This window comes from Polyodon spathula, chromosome 12 (assembly GCF_017654505.1).
Source record: "Polyodon spathula isolate WHYD16114869_AA chromosome 12, ASM1765450v1, whole genome shotgun sequence".
Lineage (NCBI taxonomy): Eukaryota > Metazoa > Chordata > Actinopteri > Acipenseriformes > Polyodontidae > Polyodon > Polyodon spathula.
In genome coordinates, this window is record NC_054545.1 from 28782828 (window position 1) to 28801959 (window position 19132).

General features: G+C 38.4%; 1 protein-coding gene across 2 annotated transcripts; it reads right to left on the reverse strand.

Moving 5' to 3' along the window:
- Positions 1 to 2512: 2512 nt before the first annotated feature.
- Positions 2513 to 18336, reverse strand: canx (calnexin). Of its 2 annotated transcripts, none has more exons than XM_041265547.1 (15): positions 18250 to 18336; positions 13847 to 14020; positions 13521 to 13594; positions 13283 to 13341; positions 12781 to 12922; positions 12492 to 12573; positions 12082 to 12274; positions 11106 to 11295; positions 10462 to 10575; positions 9746 to 9902; positions 8505 to 8720; positions 7912 to 8031; positions 5294 to 5420; positions 4794 to 4903; positions 2513 to 4117 (listed from the first exon to the last, which is right to left on the reverse strand). In XM_041265547.1, exons 2-15 carry the CDS (start codon positions 14018 to 14020, stop codon positions 4058 to 4060), a joined length of 1818 nt encoding a protein of 605 aa, XP_041121481.1. In that variant the 5' UTR covers positions 18250 to 18336; the 3' UTR covers positions 2513 to 4057. The 2 variants fall into 2 exon arrangements, with proteins under 2 accessions (XP_041121481.1, XP_041121480.1); XM_041265546.1 differs by having other exon boundaries at positions 5280 to 5420.
- Between the last annotated feature and the right edge of the window lie 796 nt (positions 18337 to 19132).

Sequence of the window (19132 nt, forward strand, 5' to 3'; positions counted from 1 at the left end):
AAAAGGCAGTGCTATCAGACAGGAGCACACACAGTGTTGATGAATGTGTGAACTAAATTAAGTCACATCCAAATAGCTAGTAGTGCAGCAGAGGCCTTTAACAATATGCAAGCATCATGGCCAAGCAAACTGGAATCAAAGCATTACCATGTAACAGGCCAATAGAGGAGCTGAATTGAAACATCCCCTAATATTACTCGGTTGATTATGTGATACCTAATCTGATCCAAATTCCATTGGCATAACATTGACCATTTAGGAACATGCTTTATTTGCTTACGATGGTGCCTAATAATATGGCCTTACCCTATGGGTAAATTTAAACATTAAAAAAAAAAAAAAAACACACACACACACACAGGAATAGTCTTTAAAACCAAAAAATGTCCCAGTAAACTAAGATGGTCAGTTGCCCTATTGAGGAGTACCAGAGGATGTAAAAAAAAATGGTCTAAAAGAGAGTAGGTGGTTCTGCAGCACACTCCATTCCCAATCTCAAGAATAACATTCAGAGTAAATGGATGAAAATAATATTTCACACACACACACACAAATACAATAGGCATAGCCAAATTGGCAAAGACCACAGACCAAGAAATTACTGTGCTTGCCACTTATCTATGTGATTGCCAGACAACGAACAAACAAACCCAGCTATTCTGTTGGGTATTAGATGGCACAGGAATACATTCACAGGATTCATTAGAATCACTCCAAGACCCTGTACTATTCATATGCATGTCCTGCAGGAAATGGGTACCTGAGTTTTATATTGCTGTCTCAGGTGATGCAAACCACTCCCTGTTAATAGGCACACTCAGTATAGCCTTCGTTTAAAATAAAACTTGAAAACAGAAAAACATTTAATGTGGATTTGTATTTAGGTATCTGAAATATAGTTCAAACTTTGTCTGTCTTGCTAGACCACTAAGATTTGAGGACAGCTTGCCGCATCAGCCATCTCTTATAGTTGATTCTCCTATGGTGAAAGTGAAATACTTTTTTAAATCAAGTATATGTAATACTAAACACATTGATGGGATATTTTATGTACAATACTGTACATTCATTATTGTAAACTGAATTGGAAAGACAGTAAAACTTTAACAAGCAAACCTACAACTACCAAACCAACCTGCTATTGAATTGACAAAGAAAACATCAGGTTATCAGTATTTTTATTTCTCAATAACATCTCATCTTTCCATTTATAAATGATAGCATTTGAAGTTCAGAACAGTTTTTTATTCTTAGCTATGATTTGGACATTACCTTCCTTCAGTGAGAAATTCAATTATTTCAACTTTTCTTTCACCCCCCCCCCCTTAAAATTGAATTTCAGATATCAAGAAATGTATTAGCTGACAAAGTTTCATTTTAAAATATGCTGAACTGATGATATCCAGATCAATACCTTTTGTTTTCAACATCAATGTAGTTGTTAATGTTTTTAAAAAAAGCATTGCAAAATGTTTCTATTGTTCTACTCTGTGCATGATTAAATGTTCTGAAGGTACCAGTATGCTAATGGTAAAGTACTCTGCAGGGCCTACACCCACAAAAATCTCACCTGAACTATGCAAGATTGACAGGCAACTGTCAAGCCACTCAGACTACAGGGAACAGTACATGTGGGAAGATCTGTGGTTAGTAGAGAGTTCTAAAGAAAAGCAAATCCAGATCTGTTATCCCAGATCAGACAAGGTTGGGAGAAAATCAGCTTAGTGGCCCAATTCAAAACTATTTGAGGCATTGGATACTGGTTTACCAGGGATATTCACTTTCCACATATACAATGATCTATATTGGTTTTCCAATCTGCCATATGATTTAAAAGTAGATTATCTGGACAAAATCTAATGTCATATTTGTTTATATTATCTGCACTTCTTATTTAAGAATACGCTCAAACTGTGTAAATTTCTTCTACCCCATCCCATTCATAATTAAAGAATTGCCTTAAAAAGATGTTTAACACTCCTAAGGAAAAAATCTATCACAAGTAGATACTGTATTTAGGTGTTGTATGGTTAGGAAGACTGGAACCAGCAAACTAATGTTATTTATATGGGCATCAATCACCAAACTGCATCTCCCAGTAGACTCGTGTACAGCCAAGTACAAATTAACCACATTACAAATACTCCTCAAAGTTAGTTCAAAGTGCCTATTCTTAAGTCTTGGGGCAGAGCTGAAAAGGCATCTGATTCCATTGGCCCAGATGTTGTACACAGTGTAACTTAATTCATTAGTAACTTAAATATATATATTCTAGCCATCTACAGAGGAGTTGTAGTTTAACTAGTAATAGTGTCAATTATTTTGTATGCGTACTGTGAAGTAGTTCTAGATGGTGTTTGAGAAGTGCTGGCTGAATTGTATTAACTTAAATGGGCATGCCATAGACTTGACTTAAGACAAAATGGAATGCGATTTCTACTAACTCAAGGTGAAATACATGCACATACTGAATGAGACTGGATTAAAACAGAATTCTAGTATCACCAAGAGATGTTAGTGGTGCTATATTTATTGTTGCTATATAACATTACCAGTAAGTACAGCCATGCCTATACTTACTGGATCAATCTCACAGAAAATGGGTATTATTTGCACCAGTAAGGCAAAGAAAATTAAACAGATTTATTTTATTTGAGATTTAAACCATCCGAACATTACAATTGCTGCACTGGAACATATTTAGAGAGGTTAAATTTGGTGTATTTAAAACATGTTTCAATAACGTGTGATGCTAGGACTATTTTAATGAGCAAGAAAGAAATGACTGATGAAGCTGGAGAAACACTAGTGACTCAAACAGGAGTCACAAAATCAGCCCTGTACCAAGGACATATATTTGATTCATTGCTCCCAGTCTTCCCTTCAATTGTAAAATTACACAAATCAGCAGTGATCTTCCATGAGGCACATTTATTTTTTAGCACGGTGTTCTACAGGAAGATTCTGCTGTGCCTTTATGTCCCTGGAGTGATAAACCTCTTTTTCTTACTCTTTTGTTCTTTTGAAAGCTGGGCTTTGCATATCAGGAAACACTAGTTTTATATTAAAACAATTTTAGAATGTGTTAAAGAATAAAAAATAAGTAACAATATATAACCCCCCCCCTCCCTTTTTTTTCACATTACACTGAAGAATTAATTAATTCATTTATCAATCCTGGCACTCAACTTCTCTTTTACAATAAGGCAGCATTCTCTAACCTAAGGGCAGGGGAGGAGCAATTGGACTAAGCAACAAACCAAACAAATATTAATAAGAATTGCAAAAAAGTGAAAATTCAGCTTTTGGATCTTGAGCTATTAACAGGAAATAAGTTAATACGCTCAACCAAACCCTCCAGAGAACGTTATTCCCAGAAGAAAGCTCAGATTAAAAAAGTCAAATTAAGCATGGTTTGTCCCATTTCAGACTTTTTACGTCTAGGACACTGTAAATACAAAGCAGCCATGTAAACCATGATATTAAATTCAAGTTTTCACCCAAAAGCTTATAACGTTAAAGCCCTTGTTTTAACAGGAATGTTTCAAAAAGTTTAACCTGTGCCATGTATCTCTTGTTGCTTTATTTGGATTTGAAACCATTATCCTTTGGCTAAATCAAAACACGCCACACTGCCTCCTACAGGCCAAACATAGGTGAAACAAGCAATCACTGTAGAAGCACTCTAGGTTTTTAACAGTTGCCAGTGGCTCTTGCCAATTCAAACCCAGCATGGCATTCTTCAACAGGGTACTTCTCGTTTTGGAGAGGGTAATGGAGCTGGAATCTGTCTTTTGCTTGAGCAATAAAGATTTTCACACGGGGAGGGGACAGGAGAGGGATCCCCAAGGCTAGTTTCTGCTGCATTAAAATGAATGGATGTTCACCTAGTATTTTTATAAAGCCAGTCTCTATTCTATTTAGAATCATGATGTCCATAGTTTCTGGTCATGATTGTTTCCTTTTTCTGTGGTGGTGGTTGCTGCTGCAGTGAAATAGTCCAAAAGATGTTGCAAATTGAAGACTGGCAGACTCTGCTGCTTGAGGCGGCTGCAGTTTAGTCTTTTCTCATCTTTCTGTTTCTAGGGGATCTTCGTAAGACATCATCGTCTTTTATCTAAAGAAATATAAGAGAGAGAAGTTTGAGACACTGGTCCATTCTGCTTGATTCCACACAGGCTGACGTACTGAAATGCCATTTCAAATTCTTTACAATCCTCTTCCTCCTTCAACCCAAACCTGTTGCTCAGCATGGCTGCCTGGGCAGTTAAGCAATCAAATAAAAATGAGCACATCACAACCTTCACACTCCACTGGCTGCCAGTCCTACTGAAAATCCATTTTTAAAAAGAAATGCAATGAACCGCAACAATTTCATTACCTGCCTGTGCATCTGTCTTTTGACAGATGAGGGTTTATTATATTATATTAAAATGTTCTTATCAAGGTTCCCAAGGTAGCCATATTAAAAAAAGCTTCAGATTTTTTTTTTTTTTTTTTTTTTAAATAGCTTTCTATTTATATCTCTGTACAAAACTGTTTGAATGACACAAGATTCACCATATCTCATAGCAGTGACCACTCAAAACAGGCTGTCATTACCATTTCTTTCACACACATACACACACACACACACACACCAGAAGCTTACAGTAACCGAGACAACTTATAAACAACCACAGGCCTATTTACAAACAGGCACCAAAAGGGGACTTATCTACAGTCAAGCAGAAAAACAGCTTGCCTCTTTGTAAATTCTTTGTATAAGCCCTTTCAATTCCACATCTCCTTACCTCGTCTGTTTTGTTAGCGGCAGCATCATCTTCATCCTCTTCCTCTGCCTCGTCCTGGCTTTTGTTTGCAGGACTGTCCTCACCATCACTCTTCTGCTTCTCTTCAGCAGCTGACAGAGGAGGACAAGTTTAACCACATATTCATATCAAGGAAGGAGAATATATATTACGGCAACTCCCTTCTTAAAACGCCTAAAAAGAAGTACCATATAAACCTGTGGACAAGAAAACTGAGCTCATAAAAAAATGAATGAGCTCATTTTTGTGATGTTAAGCTATTTGGTACTACTTTAAAAAAGTCACGATAAAGGAAAGCAGAAGCATACTTCAAAATTAAATCCCTAGACCCAGTGTAGGTATTTCTACAAACTGGGAGATAGAAATTACACATGGGAAAAAAAAAACAGCTGGATGCAGAATTAGGTAAAACTTTCTAGTAATTTAAACCAGGGTTTCACATATAAGTAAGGGGAATGGGTTACACACAGTTCTTATCTGGCTTCTTTCCTCCTCCTCCTCCTCCTCCTCCTCCTCCTCCTCAGTTTTCTTCTCTTTCTCCTCTGCATCATCCTTCACATCAGGCTGTGGAGCATCAGTCTTCTTGTACTTGGCGTCAGATGGCGTTTTCTATAGAATTAGAGGGGGAAAAGAAAGTATTTATAAAAAGTAACGAAGTCTCACTAACTTTCTACAGCAGTAATACATGCTGACAGCAGTGGCCAAACTGAAATTACACAAGTGATCAACAGGCATAATAGTGCTGAAGAGTCCTGAATCAGTAAACACAAGTGTATCTTTATACATTAACTGGATGTCACAATATGGGCTACAATTGTGTCAACTTCAGGGACATGCAACTATACTACACCTCACCACATACAGAAAAAACAAGTGCAACACAGACCAATACTGAAGCTACATCTCACCGCAACAGAACAAACTCCACCCTGCAAACATAAGGCAGTATAATAAACACGTACACACTGGTCTGCATTAGGGATGAAACGATTTTGATAGTACGATATCATGATTACGAATACTTGTGATAATCGTATCGTTAACATTTTTTAATTATCCGATGGAATCGTAGAAAACGATAGTCACATACTCACTAAACATGGCTGAAAACAGAACAGATGCTGGGTACAATCATCGGTGTGTACTAGGGCTGATGATTAAATAAAAAAATTTACTTTTCAATCGATTCCATTCTTCATTGCAAACACGGATGTAAATACTGGAAAATCAATTCAATAATTACATTTTTGTAACACGCACAGTTAATAACATTAAGTTTCCAACAGAACTGCGTCGAACGCCCTGCCTTGCTATTACAGTATTTCTGCCACAGACAAGCAGCAGTGGGAGTGCTCTTCTTCGCCAACTGATTTGCTGGTCCCATCCTACTTACAAATCAGTTTTTATTTTGTACTGCTTGTATTCCTGGCAAACAGCCTGTAAACAAATTGTGCATATTGGGGGAAATAAACAAAAAACAAAAGAAAACCTTATTGTACATAGTTTGCACTGCTTTGGAGTTTCAAAATGAACTGTTATATAATGAATATTTAACAATATTCAATAACGCTAAAAATAAATAATTGATCAGTGATGTTAAATGCAATTTTGAGCAAGGATCAGCTAGCAGGTATGCAATTTGTGGTAAGAAAATCAATTTTTTAAAATTATTATTATTATTGGCTGGGATTTCTGCATTGTGTTTCACAGATAATGAAGGTTAGGTGGTACAGTATTAACAAGATACTGCATGATGCTGCAGCTGTCACTGAATTAAAAAAAAAAAGTTTTCGTAAACTTGTGTCTACTTTATATAGCTTACATTCCAAAGTACTGTCATCTGTTTGGAATAAACATTTTAGTAACACTCCTGTAGTATGTTAAACTTGCTAGGCTTGTAGCGAATGTTGCGTTTTATTTATTTTTCTCTTGACGCTACCAAGGCGTAATTACCCCTCGCAGTCAATTGTGCACAAGCTTTTACTAAACTGCAATGATATTAAAATAATAACGTCACGAGGAGAGGAATGCACCGAAAACATATGGTAAAAATCACCAATATTTACTAAAACGGTCACATTTTGTGTGCCCAATTAATTGATTGCTATTTTAAGGCTTAACTGACAGTCCTAGTGTAAAATATATACTGGGGAAATGCAGTACCATAGGATGTGCAACCAATCCATAGAATGTGGCAAAAGCACCACGAAAGCAGGAACATGCCCTTCCGTATTTGGCACCCGGTGGAATTATAAAAAAAAAAAAAAAAAAGTCAACAAGCACGGTCACTTTATAACATACTTTCTTTCCAGTACGGCGCCTTCGCTATACTGTTCTCTGTTCCACCTTCTATCAACATATAATTTCAATATGCTCATCAAAATGTATACGTTATAGACGATCATGCCACCAGAAAAACAGGCTACCTCGGGTAAAGTTGATAACGGTATTGAAATGTGTTTTCTTAAATCATAAATGAAGTAACAACAAAAAAGAAATAAAGGAATATGCATAAAGATCATGCCAATACTGTTCTATTCCATACTTACATGTACAAAATAATTTATTTTGCAGACTATTTGAAAAATAAGTGTGGGTAAAGCAAGTACTTTAAAATGTATTGAAAGAAATACAGACGCTTCACATTTTGTAATTATGTACTGTTTCAAAGTACATTTAAATAAATAAAATCTGTAAATAAAGCAGAAAGAGGAGTAAAGCTTGCAGGCCCATTTTAACAGACTTAAATGAAGGGATCATTTTTTGCAACTATTAATGATGATAAGGACAATTTCATTAAGATTATATTTCTTTCATCTGTGTGAATCTTGCTCTTTTTTAAAGTCTGTAGCTTCCTTGTGTTGCAGACCATATCCCCCAGAGAAAAAAAAAATACAGAATGTGTTATTTTCTTCAGTTAAAGTAATTGAAAAATAACTGCTACTACCGTGATAATAAGTGTATCGTGAAAGAGTGGGCTCTCAACTATTCGTATCCTGGAAATTTACTATCGTTTCATTTACCATATTTACACAAATATGGCAAAGCTGGAATATTAAGACTGGCTGAATCCACCTCCCACAATCCCTGTGTCCCTCACCTTTCCAGAGCAGCAGAAGACAACGAGGAGGAAGACAGGCAGAGCCCCAGTGAGGATGTAGACCACCCAGAGCCAAGGGCGCTCCTCCGCAGCAGTCATCATCTGACCCACCAGCCCGGCCTGCATGAAGGGCAACACAGGAGTCACATACACTACCTTCAATTGCTATACAAGGAATCTGTTACATCAAGATCACAAAATACATTTTCAGGGTCTTGTGATTGAGAACCAAAATAAAAATCTGTTCTCATCTTAACACTAATAAGCACTGTTTAAAACAAAACGCACTGATAAGATCACCTCATCTCGAATACCACCTCGGGATCTAGTGCCTAAAAATCATTACAAATATAATAAAGCAAGTTTTACCATGCATCCCCAACCCTGACTAAATATAAAATTACTCAATAGAAAAAAGTACTTACACAGACTGACACCTTTAAAGGAATTATTTGGAGTTAACAAGTTTGTGCTCAGCAATCCTTTGAGACCAGATACCCTCTTCGTAACTCATCTCATCAGATTTAATAACTGTAGCTGCTGGAAACTAAGACTAATTCAGAGCAGTTCAGTGTTCAAAAGGGAGCTGTTACCTCAGTGGCTCCCTCAGCTGCCTGCTTCAGACCCCAGCCATCGTTAGCCCACTGCTCTGCCACAGCACGGTCCGAGCACACAATGAAGTTATCGAAGAAGATGTCGGAGGTCATGGACCAGAGCTCCAGACCCACAGCACTGAATGGGGTCATGCGGAAGGGATGCAGGTCCTCAAAGAAATCAGGGTTCGGGATCTTCCTTGGCTTCCACACTCCCTGCAGAAGAAGAGGCAATGATTTTATTGGCAGTGTTGCATTTGGCTTACTGGTGGTTTTTAATTGTCTTAACATTCCACACTTAATGCCATTGTCTAGCAGTAATATCTCCTCTAAAACAAGGTATGGTCATGGTTATCAAGCAAAGAAAAAAAAAAAAAGAGAGATCGATATAGCCTATAGAAAGACTGCACCCCCTTTCAAAATTCACCTTTTGTTGCCTTATAGTCCGGAATTAAAATGCACTAAAATAGTTGTTTTTCTTTTCATTTATCTACACATCCTACCCCACAACTTGAAAAAAATATTCTAGAAACTTGTAGAAAATGAATTCAATAAAAACTGAAATAGCTTGGTTGGATAAATGTCTACCCCCCTTGTAATAGCAATTCTAAATTAGCTCAGGTGTAACCAGTCACCTTCAAAAAAAAAAAATCACACACCAAGTGGCCTCCACCTGTGTTAAATTGTAGCAATTCACATGATTTCAGGATAAATTCAGCAGTTCCTGTAGGTTCCCAAAGCAAAGATACACACACACACACACATTATATAATTACATACACATACACACACATATATATGAATGACACACACGAGAATCTCTTTAATCTTACATTGTACAGCTCAGGAAAAAAAAAACACCCTTACAGAATTAATTTTGTTTCATAAATTCAAGTGAAACCTGCTGAATGTTGTTAACACATTGACTTGCACTCCGCTTTGTAGTTTTCCCCCCATACACTTAACTGACAAATTGACCAAATTTTACATTTCAAAATTAACATGAAATACTGTACTACTATTATGGCTTCTGGTAGACTTTTGAGAACATTTTGTAGTTTCTTTGGCTACATGATGTTTAATAAACAACCCTTTTTATTTTATTTCTTTTATTAATGGAATGAATGTCTCAATTCTAAAATTCTAGGTGACGCAAAACTGTTGCGGAATACCAGCAGTTATATCTGAACTAGTCAAAGACTGCAGCTGAACCTTTGCTTGTCATTTCAGGAACCTATTACCTGGTAGTTGGGGTTGTCTATCATTGGTGCCTTCCATTTGCCCTTGTAGTCAGGGTTGTCTATCATGGGGCGCTCCCAGGCTCCACAGCCTGGCGCTGCCTCGCATTTAGGGTTGGCAATCTGAGGGGCTTCCCACTCTCCGTCCATTTCTTCATCCCTGCGAGAGGAAAACAGAAACAGATAAAATATCTGGCTTAAGAGCTGCAGTGAAATCACCTGTACAAAAAAGTGTAGAGTTGAATAAGTGTATTAAATAAATACACCTTCTGTATTAAACACCTTAACATTAAAACAGAACGACGTAGGGCTTGCACATTTGATTCTTGTTTTATCCAAGCAGGGGCGATCAACTAGGTATATACAAATAAATCTAACTCACATGAACAGGCCAACTGCCATGCTTCAGAATTTTAATTGGTTCGCGTGTATTCATAAAAGTTAATTAGTGCACCAAGCCTAGCACTGTACGTTTAAAATGACGTAACAAGTATACCGAAATCGGTTTACACGAGCAGACACCACATCATAATGACGAGTGCTGAAATAACCTTGGCTAGAAAGTAAGAAACATTTTGGCAGTTCTGCAATAACTGCTGAACAGAAGATGCGAGCATCACACTGAAAAAATGGAAGTCAGAAAAGCTGCCAAGAACCTATGCCTCCAGCAGCGGTATTTGAACAAGGTTGTAAAACTGAGTAAGAAAGTCAGTATTTACCAGTCCTCAGGCTTGAGCGCATCAGGGTCAGAAACATATTCAGACTCATCATCCAGCCAGCCCTCTGGTTTGACAGCACTCTCGTCGGGGATCTTTGCTGGGGCATCTTCATCCCTTCAGGAGAAGAGAACAGAGAACAGTGAGGGCACTGGAACCAGACCTGCATATGTTCTGCACACAGATGGCTAACATGATTATGCACACACATTAAGCCATTTCTATCAGTACAAACCACTATCCACAATCACTGCAGCAGGATCTTTACTAATATACGCCAACAAGTAATGCAACACCAATAAGTACCTTTACTATATTTTATAAAAATAAATGAACTAAGAGTAGCAAAACCTCAAAAATCCACCACCCTCTTTTGAGCACAGATGCAGATATTTGTTTACAGACAAGACCTCTTGCTAAGCCACAATAACATTCTCTTTGATATATATTCATTCTTGCCAGTGTCAAAGAACGGTTACTTCCACTTTAAAAATTCAACAAGAATGAAGACATTTGCAAAAAAACTTTACCCCTCCCCATTCCCTTTTTATGTGTTTAGCAGTCAGTATAAATGGGAAGCGTGTATTTCTGCAATTCATACATTCCCAAGCCCCCCCCCCCCCCCCCCCCCCCAGCGGGACACCCACCAGTCCTCCGGTTTGACAGCGTTGGGATCCTGGATCTTGGGCCTCTCGTCCCAGTCTTCAGGTTTCTGGTCATCAGGATCTTCAATCTCTGGCAGGGGGTTCACAGCAGGGTTCATATCGCTCAGCAGGTTCCCACTGTTGATCACCGTCTGGTCAACCAGGATCTCAAAACTGTTATCGGGGTTCAAGACTACAAAGAGAGGGGGAAACATACACGTAAGAAATGACAAAGCACACATTTGAGAATCTGGTCTATAAACAGATGGGAGATCTCCTTAAAAGGATATTTTAGGGTATTCCAAGTGTCTGATAAAGTAGAACCAGTCATATCTGATTTAATAGGTTCCATGAGTCCATCAGATATGTAAAACTTCCTAATCTCAGAAGGAGTGGTTATACTACACTAGTTGCCTTATCAACATCAGAGCATTATAAATGAACAATGTCAGTTATATCAGGTGTGTCAAACACCAGAAGTACAGAACTGCACATCCATTATACAAAGAAAAGTGAAAGCAAAAAAATATTTTCAGCTTTAATGGTACAGTAACTACTAATCCTTTGCTTTCTTTTATTTAAACTGGGTAGTTAAGTGGACAGCATATTAAAAAAGTGAAACTGCATTCCCAAAGGCACAGTGTTTTGTTAGTTTTTTTTTTGTTGTTTTTTTAAATCTGCAACTGCATCCATTATGTCCTGCCAAGAGCTGAATTTACAGCTTTAAACCCATTGATTAGTTTCCATCAGGACTGTTCAGTTGGTAGCAGCATGTGTAAATGACACCTGCCCGAGGTCCGTCAGTTAAGAGGGTATTGTATCTTACTGGATCAGAGAACAGGTTCTACTGTACATTAAACTGTTGTAGTACTTTTATATTGTATATACAAAGACCAACATAATAGGAACATCTATACACAGTTTATATTACTAGATCCAGGGGGTAAGCAAAACCGCATTCTGAAAACGTGTCACATACCCAAGGTGTAGAGGTGGGTTTTCTTGTCGCTGTAGTACGTCCGGAGGTCAGCTTCCGACTTCTTGGCGTGCTTTTCCTCGTACTCTCCTGTTTTGGGGTTCTTGTGTCGGAAGATGAAGTGCAGTTTGTAATCCTCACCACACTTGTCAGGGCCAAACATAATAGTGTATGAAGTCTTATCCACAAACTGATCCTACAAAAAATAATAAACGAATGCTATTTTCACCAGAAAACAAAAAACTAAAACAGGTGCAATAATGGAGTCAAACCTGCCCAAAACATGGCTTAACATGTATGCATATCCACCAAGCTTAGAAAGGACACAAAGATCAAAACATATCATTTCACTAAATACTGAATTAAAATAAATGTGATTTTGTTCCCTAAACTGCAGGGATTACAGAACTAACCAGGTCCAAGTCCGGGCTCTTGGAGAGAAGTTTCACATAGGCACCACCACAGTCAATCCCATTCTGGAAATTCACCTCGTACCTAAAAAAAAACAAAACAAACAAAGGTGTCACTGCTTACCACAATCAGTTCCAACAGGCTGGCCAGCATTTACTTAATGCACTTATAGCTGGGCCAACCTGCAAAAACAGACTTTTAAAAGATCAGGATATCTTGGTTCCAAATCTCAAAGCCCATCAACAACAAATACCCAACATTAAAAATGAAATGACTGAGATTGCCACTCACTGAACGATGAGTGGCTTGGTGTCAAAGACAAAAGGCCTCTTCAGTTTGCCAGAGATGGCATGGTGCTTGGCCTGAGACTTCAGAACCAGACCTTTGTCCCCTGGAAGTCTGGAGCTCTTCATTTCTTCCACCGCCCATTGTCCTATTAAAGAATCAGAAAAAGGCATATTTTCAAAATCACATTTAAGCTCATCTGTTCCCTGAAGTAGCAAGCCATACACTTGAGACTACTGATGGCCATTATGGTTCAAGACGAGATGGGTTATCAACGCTAACTGGATAGCTCAAGAGGCTCCCCAGGTGTGTGTGTGTGTGTGTGTTTACACAGTGGCTGCTAATGGAAATACAAAAGCACTTCAGTCTAGAGACAAAACACTGATCTTCCCATTTGAAACAAATGGCCTTAAGGCAAAAAGGGATTTCATTTTTTGTGCAGGAAAGTGTACATTCAAGAATAGGCTCTTGACGAAATTTGTTATCAGATGTGCTTCGATAAGCTTACCATCATATTTTGCGATCTCCTCGTCAATGTCTTCCTTCTTAGCTTTTGACACAACCCATCTGAAATAAAGGGTTGTAGCAAGTTTTTTTTTTTTTTTTTTTTCAAAAGATTGAGCAAAATCTCCAGCAGATTTGTCTATACACTAACACAAGTTTAACAAATCTGGGCAAGAAAAAAAAAAAACACACAGAAGGAACTGCCTGGCAACATGCTCTTATTTTAAAATATATCGACTTACCCGTCCAACGTTCCTTTATCGAAGGACTCAGCAAAGTACACATCCCCTGTTGGAACTGGAGGTTTGTAGGTAACCTAGAGCAGTGGGAGAGAGACAGAAAAACATATGAAAATAAAAAAAAAGGAAATCAACATGGACTCAGCGTCTATCCCAAAGCTTGTCATCAGATTTTATTTTCCTTTTAATTCCGCTGCCTTTCACATGTACAAGTGTACTTTGTAGTTGATTGACATTCTTACTGTCAAGGAGGGCAAGTAAAAATAAGCCACCCCCCAGTTAGTGTGTCATTTTGAGGCGCAATCCCCCCCCCCCCCCCAATGACTCACCTTGGGAGGGGGAGGGGAGCTGGGGGTGGCGTCTTCACTCGCCACTGCTGCTTCATCTGCATCCCCCATCTCATCCTCCACATCGATGTCCACATCATCTCCTTCCTCCTGAGCCAGGGTAGCACTCCAGCTCAGGCCCAGCAATAAGACACACAGCATCCACTTCAGTTCCATCTGTCGGGGAGGGGAAGTGAGAAAGCATTAGAGGGTCGAACTGAACAGGAACAAACCCAGAGCTAATAGACAACACTGCCAGCAGTTTGGCTTGTCACATATCAAGCCACAGCAGATGTGTTAAGTCTCTTCTTGGCATCCCACTAGTCTAGCCGGTCCCAATGCTTCTTGACACTGTTTGGGTAGCTGCGATTATCAAGCCTCTTCCCCCCCCAAAGCGAATGCATGAATGAACACAAGCCAGTGCCTCAATGAAACTAAAGCAAAAGTTTGTTTTTGGGCGTGTCCGTATTATATGGACACACTTATTATCTTGGGCACCCAGGCTACCTCGCCTACCCCCCCCCCCCCCCCCCCCCAAGCTCTGGTTCTCATGACAACAGTCCTTAGGATCAGCCTGTTTCTCCAATGAGATTAAAGCCCCAATGAGATTACCATCTAAAATGCACAGGCCTACACCTCCCTTGGCTATCTGTATAGGGAGGCAGGCTAGATTTGTTGACTGGTTGCAGTCTAAAGCCCCTTTCACACTGGCATGATCTACCTGGGTCAGAACCTAACCCAGAAGGACCTGGTGTCATGCGGGTCGGGTACGCAATTTGAATTGATTTGCAATGAAGTGTTTTTAAAAATCTACTACAGTGAATAATGTCTGAATTACGTTAAAAAGGTAATGCCCTATAAATTGGCCTTCCTGCATTGGGAAATAGTCTAGTCAAGCATAACCTGAAAAGGTATAATGCTGATTTATACTAGGGGTGGGCACCAATATCGACACTTTGATAGGATATCAATAATTTCCATATTACAATATCGTGGGATTAAAAAAATGAATTCACGTACACTCGCAGAGACATACTTTAGGCTAATTCTGCTAAAAACACAAACAGTTTAAGCAAGTTTATTTTATATTACAAAAAACCGTTTACATACCAATAGATTGGCGTTTTGGTACCAAACGCTGTTTGCATGCTGCATTAAGCATTATTGGCATTATTTTGAGATATGCTCATGTATCAGCGGTTTATTGCGTTTTGGCCTTTTGATTTACTTATGCTGTTGTTAATGTATTTTTTAAATTGAACTTTCAGTATTATAAACGAGATGTACTTTTAAAACATCAAAACACATCTCAAAAAAATCGAAAATTCAGTATAACACCGTACTTAATACTTTTAGAGGCATCGTGAGTCAGCATTTATACGCAGCAACTGAAGATTCAATTACTTCCGGATTGGCTAGAAAATTAACACCCCTGAAGTCTATGTGCAGTAAAGTATAGAAATATTTCGGTTTTGAGGTGGCTGATGGAGAAGTAAAATACTAAAAGACCTTGTTTTTCCCCCCACAGATACTGTCAACATCTCTGTATACAAGTTTCATATTGCAATGGTGTTATGTGTGTTTTGGAAGACCGATATTAACGAAATAAATGCACGCTATCGACATACAATTGTCATATCGTTGCCCAACCCTAATTTAAACAGTGTGCAAGTTAAGCCTGAGAATGAGCACCTGTATCAGTTCAATAATGAAGCCAAGGGTAACATTTGTAATGACCTGGAACTAAATCTAACACCCTCAATTCTACCCTTTGGCTAAAACATTAAATCAACTTCCTAGCTCCGTGGGAAGCACTTTCGCCTCTGAGGCAGCAGGCCTAAGGTTTGAATTCTACTCAGAGATAACTTGGATATACAGCAGCCATCCCGAGATGCACAGATGACAAATCAGTCCCACCTGCTTTGCAAATGTAAATAAAATATCAGAAGTGTAAGCCCATGGGTGGCTGTCCCAATCCTCAGAACCACAAAGCACTTAATTGGTGTCACTATCAAGCTAACCTTTACTCACGAGCCACCTGCTTTTAATCAGACTGAAATGAAATCTCCAGGGGAGAATTACCAGGCTATTTAGCAATGTTTTATGATCAGATCTTGAAAACAAACAATATGAACAAGTATTAGGTACAACTTGAAATATGCCTGGGGAGTACTGACCTTGCACTATAAAATGTTTACAGTATGATCAACATATAAAAGCCAATAAACTTCCTGCTGTTTTATAGATCCAACAGATTTCCTCAGACATGTTAAAGGTAGGGTGCACAATCCTTTCAACTATATTGATAACAGCCCACATCCTGTGCAGAGCTGTAGAACTATTTTTCCAATGTTAATTTTGACCGAAGTCAAGATCAGTAAATAGCTGCGTTTAAAAGGACCATTTTAAAAGTATACTGTATCACAGAAAACTACCTACAGTAGACCGTTGACTTCTGTGGTCTTTGTTTCTGTTTTGACATTTCACATTATCGCATTGTATTCTTACTGCTCCACTGACCACTTTTTCTAACAGTAGTACTGTGGAGTATATGCTCAAAGAAGAAGTTGGTCTGAAAAATCACCAAGGTAAAATGCCTAGTCAAAATCAGCCGCTAACACTACATTCATTGATTCACTGTGGAAATTACAACAGCTGTCAACAGCAAATGGGGGAGGGGTAAGATCCTCCCCCCCATCCCATCATCACCCTTATTTCTGCATCAAGAAGAATCACAAGACACAACAGCATTATAGCAAGGGGAATCTAGTGATTTGCCATGGAGGTGACAAATGCTTAACTGCATTATGTTGCAAGATGCAGCAACCTCAATCACCTCGCCTACAGAAAGATCCATGTAAAGTATTCCATATTAGGGTAACCCCACCACACATGAATAGTTCCCCAGTTCCCAGAAAGATAAGGTTGGGCAAGTCTTGCAACTTAGGTCAAACCCTGTTTTCCATTAACTGTCTGCTGTAATCATTTGTAAACAGTAAATCTCTAACAGTATCATTAATTATATCTTTGCAATATACAACCATGTTACTGTATTTAAAATGAATCCCATTTTATTGAATTGTGAGATTTTAAAACCTGGACAACACATTTGTCTCCCTTACTCATTTGCATCCTAAAACAATGCTAATGACTAACTGTGTAACTTTGTAAGTATGTTTCCTGAGGATTTTATTCCAGTTAACATTTTAGTGGGGAATTCTGAAAAAAATACTACAACAATCCTATTTAAAACTGTACACTAACGATAGATGTTTAGAAATTGGATTTTCAAAAGAAACGGTTTATAGAGCATTCCACCAAAACCCCTGTTTGATCCCCAGTACATGAAGAGAAACAACGTTGTGTTGTCACACAGACGACATGAAGCCATTCATCTTTCGATGCATGTGTTAGAATGAGGAAAGGCATGTCGTCACCTCAAAATGACCTCTAGATGTCGGTCTTTCAGATTGTTTATAGTAATCCCATCAGGAAACTGCTTTAACTTGCTGCCCTATCAATTCTTGGAATAATCAAACCCATGCAAAACGTTAAAAATGTTATCCAGTAGACTCCATGAATAATATTTCTTTCACCAAAGATGGGCTATATCATTGACACTTTCACTAGTTCTTAAGACAGGGTTTTGAAATAAACAGACAACGACGATTGGTGTTTCCCTGGTTTTGCGACACTGCTATGGCGGTCGATTAAATTCCTGCTGTAGGGTACCAGTTCTACCAGTACTGTCCCCCATCGTTCATACGCAGAGTAACAAGTAATATTTAAATACCACTGAATTATTGTTTAGTTAGTCAAATACAAGATATCGCCTCCCCTTCTCTTTGTCTATAAGACCATGCAAGAATCTCCTTCCGTTAATACACATCACAGTAGATGAATTGTTTGTTACACATAAGAAAAAAGCTAACTTCACTGGACAGCAAACGCTTACGCCAGTTCTGATCCGACAGCAAGCCATACACAAACACACTACCATCCCCCATCTGCACCGCATGAAGAAAATGAACATTTACTTAGAATTAAGTTTTGTATTAAGATCCATTTTAAACCCTCATAGTCTCAATATATAGTCTGTGTAGAGTGGATCTGTCTCCTTATATGTTTTATACTGCAATACCTGTTAATACGTCAATTATTATCTCTTTACACTAGAGATGTTTTTCAGAGCACAATTTTGCATACTGAATATTCCACCCTCCACCAACAATGCAAACACATATTAAGCTTCTTTTGTGAGTGTGTGTACATATTTCCATTATCCCCATCATTACTTTTATTTGATTCATTGTGTATTTTTATATATATATATTTTTATATATATATATATATATATATATATATATATATATATATATATATATATATATATATCTTTTACTCACCTTCCTTTCCTTTCAGCTCAAACCACCTGGAACTGCTGCACGGTCACGTGTGGGTTGCAATGAAGAAATCTCACGCCATTGCTCCTCCCATAGCCTTCTCTGGTTGGCCGCTGCTGCCGAATTGCCCGCGCCTCTACCCAAAAATAAACTTTTGATTGATTAATATTTCTGTCACTCAACAATATTAACCAGCCCCTCTGGCCTGCATCTCGTGGACGGATTTGATTGGCCACGCAGATGGAGGAAGTGGTGAATGATTGGTACTTGTGCCGGGGGGGGGGTACGATTTGGAAAGAGGAACCGGGGGCGGGGACAGAAAACCCGAGAATCCTATGATGTGTCCTGTGGCAACATTATGCTCAATAGTGAAAGTGGCTGCTGGGAAATGAACGAAGGAGTTTGTTTCACAATCTGGTCGTCCAAAAGGACCCCTGCTCAGCCTGACTTGATTAATGTGGAGCTAACATTCATGTACACCTGAACTTTCACTAACAGGTAGCGTTGCGACAATTGATCAAAAACAAAACAAAAGACCGTTTCTTGCTGTTAAATCACTTCTGTGTTACTGGACACAAAACAAAACACAATAATAATAATTATTTTACTTTTTGAGTATACATAAGGCTTTTTGCTTGGATGCAGTTGAGTCATTGTTGTTTGTAGTATAAACTGAAATTAATTGTTCACAGCTGGGAAATGGGTATGTGAGCAGTATATTTTTGCACAAATGGTTTGAAATGTTTTGAGAACTTTAACGAGGTCAGACAGACGCCTGAGTTGAAATGAGGGTCATTTGCACAGTCTGTAAATATAGTATGAGTAATTATTTCTAGTATTTTCTTATGGGGAAATATTCAGCACAATCTGCATTCTGAAACACATA

What these genes read in the sequence shown, in the direction of transcription:
- canx (XM_041265547.1), bottom strand. Translation starts at nt 14,020, where the DNA reads ATGGAACTGAAGTGGATGCTGTGTGTCTTATTGCTGGGCCTGAGCTGG. An exon ending in AACCCACCTCTACACCTTGG is followed by an intron (nt 11,296 to 12,081) that starts GTATGTGACACG and finishes CTCTCTTTGTAG; the next exon opens with TCTTGAACCCCGATAACAGT. An exon ending in GCTGTCAAACCGGAGGACTG is followed by an intron (nt 10,576 to 11,105) that starts GTGGGTGTCCCG and finishes CTTCTCCTGAAG; the next exon opens with GGATGAAGATGCCCCAGCAA.